Raw genomic sequence first — 12,259 nt, 5'->3', positions numbered from 1 at the left:
TTGGGAATCCATGGCAACCTTTTGAATTCAAAATGGCAGACGCAGGCTGACTGCATAAGAGAAAGAAATTAGTTTGGGAGCGGAACTGTCTGTTCATTCCACATAACACTGCAGTAAAAAGGTTAAGCCAAAAAAAAAAAAAAGAGGTATCGAAAAACTCACACCAATACAAATCCCTTTGCCTTTTCTGTTTTCTCTGTGCACTGTCTCACTTCTCTTCTCTTTTTCATCTTTCAGGAATTCACTCGGAAGCCTGTGGACCTAAGCAGGCCCGAGGGCTCTGACATATACCAAATCCCTACCCAGACGAACGGAGGAGATTAAAAACTTCTGATTGAGGTGGAGAGGAAAGAGACACAGAGAAAGAGGGAGGAGGAGACAGAGAGTAAAAAAAAAAGCTTATTGTTCACCTTTGTTCTTCCTAATGCCCCAAGTGAAGGATCTTCATAGGCAAGTCTGTGAATAACAGCAGACACAGCTGCCCACCACTGTGGTCAGACGATGGAGTGAGGCAGTGAAAGAGGAGAAGAGGACAGGATTACATCCTGTGAAAGAGCCAGGCTCATATTCTGCATTAATTGAATGCCTGTGAGAGAGGAGAGACATGAGACGAAGCCTTTTCTCTGCCAACTTCTTCAAGAGGCATTGCAATTAACCCTCTGGCCATCATAAAGTAATACCTGGCTTTTGTTGTACTCTGATTGCTGGGTTTTGGTTGGTTGCGGCGTGAATGTGCGCTGAGTCTGTGGTCATGTATCAGCCCCCGGCGTGTAGACCGGATCGGACCGGCTGTCAAAGAAACAGCCTGATTGTGCCGCTTCTGCTGCTGCTGCTTCTCTACAGCTCCCTCAAGGCCGCTCAGGCTGCCAAACCCAAAGGGCCGGGACACACACATTTGAACTCCATCCGCATCGACGGAGATATCTCTTTAGGTGGGCTCTTCCCGGTACACGCCAGGGGCCATGACGGCAAAGCATGTGGGGAGCTGAAGAAGGAGAAGGGTATACACAGACTGGAGGCCATGCTCTTCGCCCTTGACCGTATCAATAATGATAATAATCTGCTGCCTAACATCACGCTGGGAGCACGGATCCTGGACACCTGCTCCAGGGACACCCACGCCTTGGAGCAGTCCCTCACCTTCGTGCAGGCTCTGATTGAGAAGGACGGGACTGACGTCAAGTGTCTCGGTGGAGGCGCTCCGATCATCACCAAACCCGAGAGGGTGGTGGGCGTCATCGGAGCCTCCTCCAGCTCCGTTTCCATCATGGTGGCCAACATACTACGTCTGTTTAAGGTAAGACATTAGCACATGAAACGCAGAACAACAGGATAGCGTCCATGTTATTACTATACTGTACTGTAACTACTGTATGAGACTGTGATTTCTGATGTTTTGTTGTATGGATCCGTTCATATACAGTCTTTGTTTGAATTATTAATAACACAGGCCTATAAAACAATGTGAGAGAAGAATATGTGTTGGATATCTGCTGCCACACAATGGACACTTTCATAACTTTAAAGGAGATCCCTTGGTAAATCTCATCACTCCGACTGCCGCCCTGGAGGAGTTGGTTGCTAAGCAGTGAGAGGTATTGCCTGTCGGAATACAGAAGTGATTAATAGGATACTACTTGATTTCATTTTCACCTCATAGCCTTTCCCTCAATCAGTTTTGGTGTTTACATCTGCTTACATTATGGAGAAATGTGTTCGGTTCGTGGACATTTGGACATTTGATGAATTATTTAACACACATTTTATTTTCTAGCCAGTCAGCCATGGTAAGTGAAATAGTTCTTTCTACTTTGCTGAAGGTATGATTGCTGTTTACCGCTCAGTTTACTGCAGCATCGCTTTTCTTTTTTTTTTGTTTTTTTTTTTTGCTTCAGAAGGAAGTACTTTCATGTGTTTTAAATGGTTTCATGGGTAATTACACATTTTAGCACAAATATTACTCAAATCGTGTTGTTTGTTAGCAGTGAGGTAGTGACTTATTTAAATTCTGTGATAATTAAAACACCAGACTCTTCCTCAGACAACTTCAAAAGCTCACCTTGATGAAAATTCATGTCTAATCCAAACAAACAGTCCCTGTTGTATATTTTTTTTCAAAACTACTGCAAGGTCAAAGGGCAGCTCGATCTACATACCTGCAGTTTGTATATTGTTTACAACACAAGGTGTCCGTCACTGGTAGGGTCACTGTGTGAGGCCGCACACCACAGTCTACAAAAGCTCCTAATTATTGTCACATTTGAAGTCCCTATGGGCACATTTGCACTCCAGCTGTATGACTTCAGGTCCAGCCAGGAGCTGGAAGTGGAACACTTCCAGGTGCTGTGACAGGTGCTTTTACATCAACGTATCACATATGTATATATTACAATATATATTCTAATATAATGCAGCTGAATCCCCAGTAAAGTTTTTTTTTTATCATTTATACATCGTTCTGACTAAGTCCCTTCTGTGAAATATGGCTTCATGTTAACCAGCAGCTGGATGATCATCATTAGTTAATGACAGGGCCTGTATAGTGTATGTTTTTTTTTTGTTTTTTTTTACAACCTGGTGTCCTCTTGTTGTGTTTTATTTTGAAAATCAGCCAGATTCGCTTGTGCCTATTTTCCGTTGTTGCAGATTGACACAGGCTTGGCTGTAAGTAACCAAAAGAGACTCGGCAAGTGTCTTTCACAGAGATTCTGAGATGCTGAGACAAACAACAGGGTGTCTGGTTGCACCTCAAGCATTTACTAGTGTGGCAGTGATCAACTGCACCTGGTGCAGAGTGCACTGGTGGGACTCGGGGGTTAAGAGTTATACAATTTACCCCATACTGTTATCACACAAAGGAATTTGCCAAACGTGGTTATTTCTGTTATGTAGTTGGACATTTGAACATGGAGGTCTTTGGGGATTTGACTCACTTCTGCAGTCAGCCCTCAGGAGGTTGTAGGGGGAACAGGGCTCACACAGGGCTGTGTCAGCGAAACATCAGCTGAGGATCTGCTGAACACTATGTTTTAATTCAGGGGTTAAATCTTTATGGTTTTAAAGGCCTCTTGAGACAGTGAAATGTGCTACCACACAAACTATCCCAAGATGCATTGCTTGAGCAGTGCAGTTTTAAATGTAAGCATCTGTCAGGGTTGGATCACCACTGGAGGAACTCCTCTGTAGACCAGTCTGCTTCATGCAGCCTTGGTGTGGCCTTTGTGTTCTGTGTTCTTACAGCTATGCTACACATAGCTGCAACAATATAGAAGGGCAGGTATAAAAGTGCATATCTGATGAGGACTGTTGGTGCTTTTCCCCCCGCTGGAGCTAATGTTAGAGTACTGCTGGGCTGTCAATATTGACAGCTCATGCAAGTGGATAATGTTAATTCTATAACTTAGGCGCTGAGTGTTTGCTCCTTCAATCCACATGAATTTTGAAAAGTATTTTAAAGTATTATTAAGACTCGGCCGCAGCTGAAGCAGCAGAAGCAGCAGAAGCAGAGAGGGTCAGGAAGAGCTGCAGCTAATGAAGAGGGACATTAGAGAGAGTGGAGATGGGGACAGCAGCCAGTCGGCGTGTCCCCGCCATCAGCTGCTGCCACAGATAAAACCTGATTCTGCACAGAAAAACAACAGTTGTCATTTTTATTTTTGAGTATTGTTGCTTGTTCTAAGTTTGATGGAAAAATAAATATGATTCCTTGATCATTTAATGTACTTACCTTTGGCTCTGTGAATGATATTTTTGCAGTTTATGCCATTTTGCTGATTGATTTATTTGACCTTTTAAAACTGCTTTACCTTATTTAGCGTTTTCATTTCTATGACACCCATGCTGGTGCTTTATATTGAATATATGCTCTGCATCATGGTTTTTATTGACTTTTAAAATGTGTTTATTTTATATCTTTAATGATTGTACTACATTTGAAAAGTTCAGAACTCTATGATACATCACAGTGCCCATGTTAAATACTCTGCATCGTTGCAGAGACAGAACATAACTGGGACAAAATTCAGCCTCAGCTGATACTAAAGCTTGGGTAACTTTTTGAGGTTGTCAGGAGACTTGTTAGATTACACCTGACAGAAATCCATCCTGCCAGGCTTTCAGTGGCCGAACTGTGGAACGTTTGATCCAAGTGGCCACCATTGAGGCTGAGAAATGAAGCTGTTAGGACGACTTATCCTAATTACCCGGTGATCGCTCCGCTGCCAAAGACGGCATAAATTGTCTTCTAACTTCTAGCTTGTTAAGTTGCCCTGTTTCAAGCTTTGAGTGATAAATGACCTGGATGAGCGAGAATCTTCAGCACCAAAGATCCCTCTTCTCTGTCTTCTTTGATCTAATACTGTGAAGGTGAAAGATGGTGACTGACAGATCATCACATCACCTGTCAGGTGGTGTTTTATTTTTCCCTGCTCCAAACTGTTTCTTTTCTCAGATTTCCAGATGGTTGTGTGTGACTAACCATCTGGTGCATTCTTCCCTAAAAGCACTGTAAGGGCAAAGGGCAGCTCGGTCAGACAACAACATCCCTGCGGCTGATTCAGTGATGCACAGGCCATGTGTTTCATGTGACATTTTCCTCTGAGTTTGTGCACTTACTGGGAAGCACGAACCAAACAAGACTGACCTCACAATAATTACAAAAATACATTGGTAATACAGCAAATTTTCACCTGTGAACACAGAGCCCAGATGTGTGCATCCCCCTCTTCCCTCTGAGAGGGAGAAGGTTCATGCACCGACGCTGGTCACATCTGTACTGTTTACAGATGCAGTACAATTTCAGAATACACTTCTTAAATAAACAGGGAGTTTCCTTTTTAAGAGATTAAAAAGGAAACTAGAGAAATATAGGCAGATTGAATTGTGAAGATGCTTAAGATTCACACCTCTGGGGGAGATTAGAGAAGATTAGATTAGAAGCATGTGTACGTTTTCATGCTGCAGGAGCAGCTTCTTTCTAGGTGTGCAGCACTGCTGTTGAAGTATCAAATTATTGAGTTTATTTGTGGCTTTTATTTTTTTTTTAAGTACCATATTAGTTAATCTAATAGTCCCTGTATCAGCCTGCAGTCTGTGTATTCTTTGAATCTCCCAGAGTGTTACAAACCACATGGGATGCTCCGTGTCCAGGCCCCCCAGCGTTAATCGCAGTGCGACTCAACACACACTCCTAAGACTTGCATTCTTCACGTGTTTTAATGTATGCTCCGGTGGGTCTCTTTTCTAGTTTGTGTATGGGTGTGCGCATGAGTACGTTTCATAAGCACTCATAGAAAAATATATTCAGGCGTGCAGAGCCCTGTGCCTGAACTATATATATATTTCTTTCTGTCTCCCACTCATAAAATATGCCCATATGTGCACTCACACAGGTAAGAGTCGCTGTGGGCCGCAGTAATGAGCGCCTCCTGCAGTGCGTTCTTGATCCCACTCGCAAATGGAAGCCTCAAATCCTTCGTCGTTAGCACTGCGCTCGTTCCTTCTTCATTAATGCACATAAGCGATATCCTTGCATATTTAATCTGGATTTCTCTGATCTCCTTTTCTCTTTATTCTCAACATGTATATTAGCATTCTCCTCCTTTACATTCAGACAGCTGGGGGTTAAAAAACCTGACAGACACAGGTTGAGTAGATCAACACAAGGCGATTTTTAGCAGTCGATCTTCTGTTAAAATAACCTGGGCTTCACATTTGCACAGTTAATAATCAAACACTTTCCAAGCCAGTCAATCAACATCTACTCTAATTCAATAACGGTCATTACAACGATCAAAAAAAGAGCTCCTGATGAGATGTAAAGTAGTCCGGTCTGCTGCATAGATTAAACAGTAAACCTGTGTGTGGGGAGGTCATGTAGGCATGGCTTTGAGTTATGGCTTTCCGGGGATCCACAGGTCAGACAGATGCCTGCTGGTTCTCTGGGCTTGCTGATGTCCCCCGGAAGGTTTTAACTTTTACAGCCTTCTCATAATGTACTCTGCGCCAGCAAGCCATCATTAACTGCATGATCTAGCATGCAGAGAGAAGGACAACTGCGCCTCTACCAGCTCTTTGGCGAGACATAAATGTTTGCTTTAAATGGAGGCGTTGCATGCACACAAGCACCAGCTCAGCATACTGATGAAGACGAGCAGACTCTTGTAAAACATGTTAGACAAGCACACAAGTGTAAAAGTGCAACACAGACACAGTCAAAACACACACAGTATCTGTAGTGTTCTCAGAACTGTATACAAAAGCAATCAAGCACATTAGCACGCAAACCACTTAACAGTCAGCAGCAGCCACCACGGTGTAGTTAGCAGGTTTACAGAAAAGTGTTTCCTCAGCACTCACCCGCATACAGATGTGGTCCAGAGCTGCTTGATGAATATTTTACTCTAACCTTATGTAACGGTAACACGGGGACCAGGAGCTGCAGCTCTAGAAGGTTTTAGTGTAGTTCACTGAGAAGTGAGCGCTGCTCTGACAAGCATTCAGGGAAAAGATGATTCATGATCACAGACGGGCTGTGTCAGATGATTACATTATTCATTTGCGGAACAGATGTGTTCATAAAGTTGACACGCATCACCTCAAATGCAGATTACACTTCTGCACCAGGTCTGTCCTTTCTGATTATGTCTTCGAGCCCAGCATGAAGGGACGGGAAGGGATTTCCTTTTCAGCAACTGACTGCAGCAAAAAGTTTGGTTTTATTATTTTCATTTGTTTCATTCTGTGGGAAACGCAACAGAAAAGCAGTGACCCAGGAACATGAAGCTCAGAGCGTTCTGGCCTTTAGTGCTCACTGGAAAGCATTTTGCTCCTTGTTCTGACATTACTGCTGGCTGGACAAAGCATCTCACATTCACCGAATTGCTCGTTTTCGGCAGTGAAGGGTCCAGAGAATAGTGTGGGGGGATCCATTTAGTGGAAGAAAAGTATAAGAAAATGATTTTTCATGCAAGAGCACACAGGCCTTCAGCGTCCTACTCATTCTGACATTTTCCCTCGCCCTTAGTTCATGCTCCTGTTTCACACTGGAGACGCAGAGGCTGACCGCTGAGTTATTGTTTATACACACTGTAAGAAAGTCTTCACTGTCTCATGGTGTGATTTCTAAAGGTGCTCTCGCCATGCTGCTCCACATTGGGTTTTTTTTTACAGTAAGACAGTTAAGTTGTTCTCGTCTTCATGGGTCATCTTCAATCTGTCAGTGAAATGTGAGGCAGATACTTGGCGATTCGGATAAATACAGGATTGTAATATTGCCATGAGCTGAGCTATTCTCATGAGTTGTTATTTTGTACACATAGGCGATAAATAAAAAGTTGTAAAGCACATTAGCAAATATAGCACATGCTGCTATTCCTGGTAATGATGTAAGACCACTGGAAAGATGTTTTTGGCATGATGACGGATGGTTCAGACCTATCATATTCTAAAGGTGCTCATATTTGCTTTTACCGGTGATTCTCTTGCTGTGTGTGTGTGTGTATGTGTGTGCACCTGGAAAAACACTTTAGAGTAGAGCCGCAATTACATGAGCAGCCTGTAAGGTAAAAGCCATCAGTGTTGATTTGATTCAAAGAATATTGCAGGAAAAAAAAAATGGTGTGGAGAGGATTGCAGGTGTCATTAGCAGTTTGACAGCCTCTTTCCTGGTGCCTTGAATGAGCGGGCTGATCCATCCTGCAGCTGTTTTGTGGTCAAAGCTCCGTCACAGCCCTCTTTTCCCGCAGGCGTTCACCATCTGCTTTGTTGCAACCTCTTTTAGCAAGTTAATGGTTATTTTTTCCCCCAGTTGATCCGCTGCTACTTTGAGCATCTCACTTTTGGTAAAATCAGTAAAAGTTTGGCTGGTGTGATCAAATAGAAAGCTGTAAACGTTCATTCTTTTCTGCTTTGTGAGAAAATGGTGAAGAAAGTCGAGGCTGATGTGTTTATATTACACATTGTGTTGATAAGATGGAGCGGCCCTTCATTATATCGTCTGTAAATGTTTTAGAAGAACGCCATCTCTAACCTAGTCTAAACACAGGTGGAGTGGAGCTGAGTTGGATGCCTACGTGCAGCCTGTTGTCTTGGAAGTGGTGAAAACTGCAATTCCACAAAAAGGCCACTTCAATGTAGTTCCAAAGTGAGCAGATTTCTTTTGACCTTTTTTGTTTGTCTGACAGACATGATTACAGCCTGGCACAAAGAATGATTTTAGTTTCTTTTGACAAAAGAAGTGCGGTGTAGATGGCACAGTTTGGTGGGCTGTGAGTTGGCATCCCAATGCGCCTAATGGGATTTTTTTTTTTTTTTTGCATTGGTTTATTGCAGAAAATAAGCTCAGTGGAAAATAAAAAAATAGGATACGTACACAATTTGGTCAGTGAGATAATCTTCCCAGAGGGCAGCTGTGGCTCAGGTGGAAGAGTGGTTGTCCGCTAACCATGTTCGATTCCCCGCTCTGGCTGCCTGCAGACATTAAGGTGGCCCCAGTGGTTGCACCATTGGTTTCTCTGTGTGTGTGTGTGACTTTTCAGTAGGTAGAAAGGCGATGACAAAGGATGATCACTTTTATGATAATATGTTCAAAAGCTAAAAAATAAGTTCATTACTTTTAAGTGTACAAATGTACCTCAAATAGCCTCAATTTTGGAGCCACCCTTAAAGAGATTTTGAAAACTCAGTGAGAGTCAGCCAGATTTTGAAAGTAAACACACGCCCCTTTCTCTCGGAGCTCACCCCGAAGCCACGCCTCCCAATCACATGGACGCGCATTACCTAAAGACGAGCTGCGGTCTGTGACTTCGGCCATCATGCACGTACCTCTCTGGTGCGCACAGAGCAGGAAGAGAGTGACAACCAGCCAATACTCCGCGCAGGGTCCACCCGGAGGATTGGCTGATGTTTTTAGCGTTTTATAGCTTCCACAGATGATTCATATTCTTCATTTTAATGGGAAACTGCCGAACTAATTGGTTGCTATTAGATTGTAAAGAGAAGTTAAACTATTGAACGAAGTTACAAATGAAATCTCCTACCCTACCTTAAGTGGCCATTCCAAAAACTGGAGTTTGGCTCTCTGTATTGGCTTAGTTAGTTTTTCAGCCCCAGAAGTGGAAGCCAGAAATAATATGTGGTTGCATTACTACTGGTTGACTGTGAAATGTCTTGATGACAACTGTTGTCCACAGTAAAAAAACATCCATTCAAAAACACATTGACTTCTGGACAAGGAAGCCAGTTCTCAAGATGCTAATGCTCCTGTGACAATATGCTTCTCGGTTCATGACATGAACTTTTTTTTTTTTTTTTTTTTTTATAACTCATGTGGTTTAAAGTTATACATAATTAAGGGTGTCAGCGCTTTGACTGACAGGTGTGTGCCGTCTCAGATTACCAGAGTCCTGCTCACTTTGTCTCCGCTTCACTTGTTCTCTGCTGCTGCATCCGTATTTAGACAAACAGGGATTTGAGTGCTGCCAGGTTTCTGACGGCTGGAGCCGCCAGCTTTTTAGAAAGGCCTCCATTTTGGAGCCAGTCTCAAGTGACCATTCCAGGAAATGGAGTGTTAACTGGCTTAACTTATTTAATTTTTTTATTTTTTTTTAGCCCCAGTGGTTGAAGCTTAGTTCATAGTGGATATTCTGTATCTTCTTTTCAACTTTACAAATGATACTATTTTAAACAGCCTTTTTTTCTTTTAGCTTTTGAACTTGTACTCATTTGTAATGGAGGAATAACCTGGTTCTTACAAAAAAGATCTAATCTAAAAATGTAAATTTAAGCTTTGTGGACCCAGACATTTTTAGAGATTACAAAAAAATACCACCATTGACTTTTATTCTGCCCATGTGCAGCACTTTTTTATGTAAAAATTGAATTTGAAAAGTCAAACATGGTTTTATTACATTATAAGGCACTTATTCATTTTCTTCACTCTCGTTTCATCGCTGCTCGGATGAAAATTAGTTACCCTGTTTATTGCATTTCATCATAGCGATTACCTGCACTTTTAAAGACCCTGGAGCACAGGAGATAAAGTGCTTTCCTTTGCTAGACAATCCTTTAATATCCGATACAGTTATTTCATTGTTAACCCCGTCGCAGCCTTCGTATGCTGAATTCTTAAAAAGCCACAAAATGGGTCATGAAATTTCATGCTTCGTCTCACCTTGTTCTGATGATATTTTTTATTTCATTTTATTCCCTCATAAACGTTCCAGTGACACACTAAAACGACAGCCCTGTGCCAAAACTGATTTAGCAACTCATTTGGAGGGAATGACAGCTAAATCAAGATTAACTAGTGTTAGCCCAATCGAGGCATCTCACTTCAACCACTCGTTCAGCCGGCCTGTGACAACATGATTGTTCACATTGATGACTTCACTGTGAAGCTGTGAGGGCCAGTTAGTTTTTGTGCTTTCATGCTTGTTTTGCATGTTTCATGTTAAAATACAGCAGTAAACTGTGATTTAATGCACATCACACCGAGAAAAGAAAGCTACTGTTAGGTTTCAACATTAACATATCACCATTGAGAATATATTACACTCTTTATTAGGCAGAGACCTGGACTGCTTCATTTCTGCTTCAAAGAGGGACACTGGAAAGATAGTATAGAGCATTGTTAATTCCAAAATGAGAGCAATTTTGTCCAGAGTACTGTAAGTCATTGTGGGAGCTGCAGATAATAATCCTGCTCAGTTCAGGGAGGTGAAATTTTTCCATTTTCTGTATTTTACTATGCCGTGTTTTTCTTCCCTCCTCTGCCCTCCTCTGTCCTCCAGCTACTCCATTAACAGAATGCTGATTGTGCAGCTATTAAGCCACTATTACCGTTCCCATTTCTTTGAAATTTAAAGTACAAACAGCATTGATCTACCTCAGGTTTTTGATTCTGATCAGACAGAGATCACTGGACTCGGCAGCCTGACCGACACAGAGGCTTCAGCATCATCTGTGTCATTTCATTCTGCTCATGCTCCCGCTGCCTGCACCTACAGTGCGAGGCTCTGTCCGCCTCAACACATAAGAGGGGCATTTTGTGGAAAGAGGTTTTTTTTTCTTTTTTCTTTTTTTTTGTCCTGATTTGGTCAAATCTGAAATCAGACCGCCCAAAATTCTGGCATTTTTGGGAGAAGCTCAGATTGTATGTACTGCAGAGCCATTTTCTTTCATGAATCACAGTTTACAGAAACGGTTTAAAAATAAACTATCAAAACATTTTTTAAAAAATGTATGTAACAGCTATTTAAAATAAGAAGAATGAGAATGTTGCCTCAAACGGAGCATCTGCAGGCAGATTTCTTTAAACGTTTGGTGCAGGTAGGTAGGTATATTTGCTGAATCTGTATCAGCAGGTGGCTAAAATGAGCTGGACAGGAGTGACCCGTGAGGGAAGGCATCATCCTCAGACTACAGCCACACTGTTGACCCCTTCAGGGTGGTGACAGGTAATTTGGAGCCAGCTTCCAGTAAACTTTAGACTTGGCAGTCAGTCTCCAGTTTGTGGAGAACATATGATCATATTGTCCAATGTCATCCGATTGTGGGACAATGAGTTAGGAGGCAGCGAGGCGGTAAAGGCAGGTGCAATCGTTCCTCTCAACACATGCTTTTATTTTGAAAGGGTGAAATATCATTATCAGTAAACAAACAAAATCCATATTTTGTTGTCTGTACAGTGGCTTGTGAGGTATTAGGCTTGTTATAGTTATATACAAAACAATGTGTCATTATGCTGGCTGGCAGCATGTAGAGTTTAATGTTTATTATTTAGTTGTTCTGAGAACATTGTAACATTAGGGCTGCTATTATGCATTTATCTCCCGCTGTCTTTGCACTCAAGAAAATAGCACACTATCTTTATTACTGCTTCATTTTCCACTTGTGTTATTTTGCTGCTGGGTGAGTAAGCATTGATTCATTATGACTCACTTGTCTGAAAGAGAAAAGTTCTGACATCACACAAGGCCACGAGACAGACATTTTATATTAACAGCAGAATGTGGGATGATGCTTCCTTCAAAAAAAAAAAAAGATTATAATGAGTTTTAAATCAGGAGCCATTTTTGATTACTTTCCCTGTGATCCGCTTATGATTTCTCTTTTCTTTGTTTTTCTTGCAGTTAGGAAACAAATGACTGGAGGCAGGATGTGGATCTATGTGTATGCCTGTATAATTATATTGTATGTCACCTTAGTTACAATCTTATATCATCAAACATTAATGCAAATTAATTATAACAACATTTCT

General features: G+C 41.9%; 1 protein-coding gene across 2 annotated transcripts in view; it reads left to right on the top strand.

Annotated features, from left to right (window-relative positions):
• The first annotated feature begins 730 nt into the window (after nt 1-730).
• LOC114435922 (metabotropic glutamate receptor 4-like) overlaps nt 731-12,259 on the top strand; it is a 129,711-nt gene continuing 118,182 nt past the window's right edge. The window contains exon 1 of one of the 2 annotated variants that reach the window (XM_028405894.1): nt 731-1,297. In XM_028405894.1, the coding sequence (XP_028261695.1) occupies nt 731-1,297 (567 nt within the window). The remainder of the gene's footprint in view (nt 1,298-12,259) is intronic. The other variant, XM_028405895.1, reaches the window with a different exon arrangement.

Source organism: Parambassis ranga, chromosome 5 (assembly GCF_900634625.1).
Source record: "Parambassis ranga chromosome 5, fParRan2.1, whole genome shotgun sequence".
Lineage (NCBI taxonomy): Eukaryota > Metazoa > Chordata > Actinopteri > Ambassidae > Parambassis > Parambassis ranga.
This window is presented reverse-complemented; position numbering and strand designations above follow the sequence as displayed.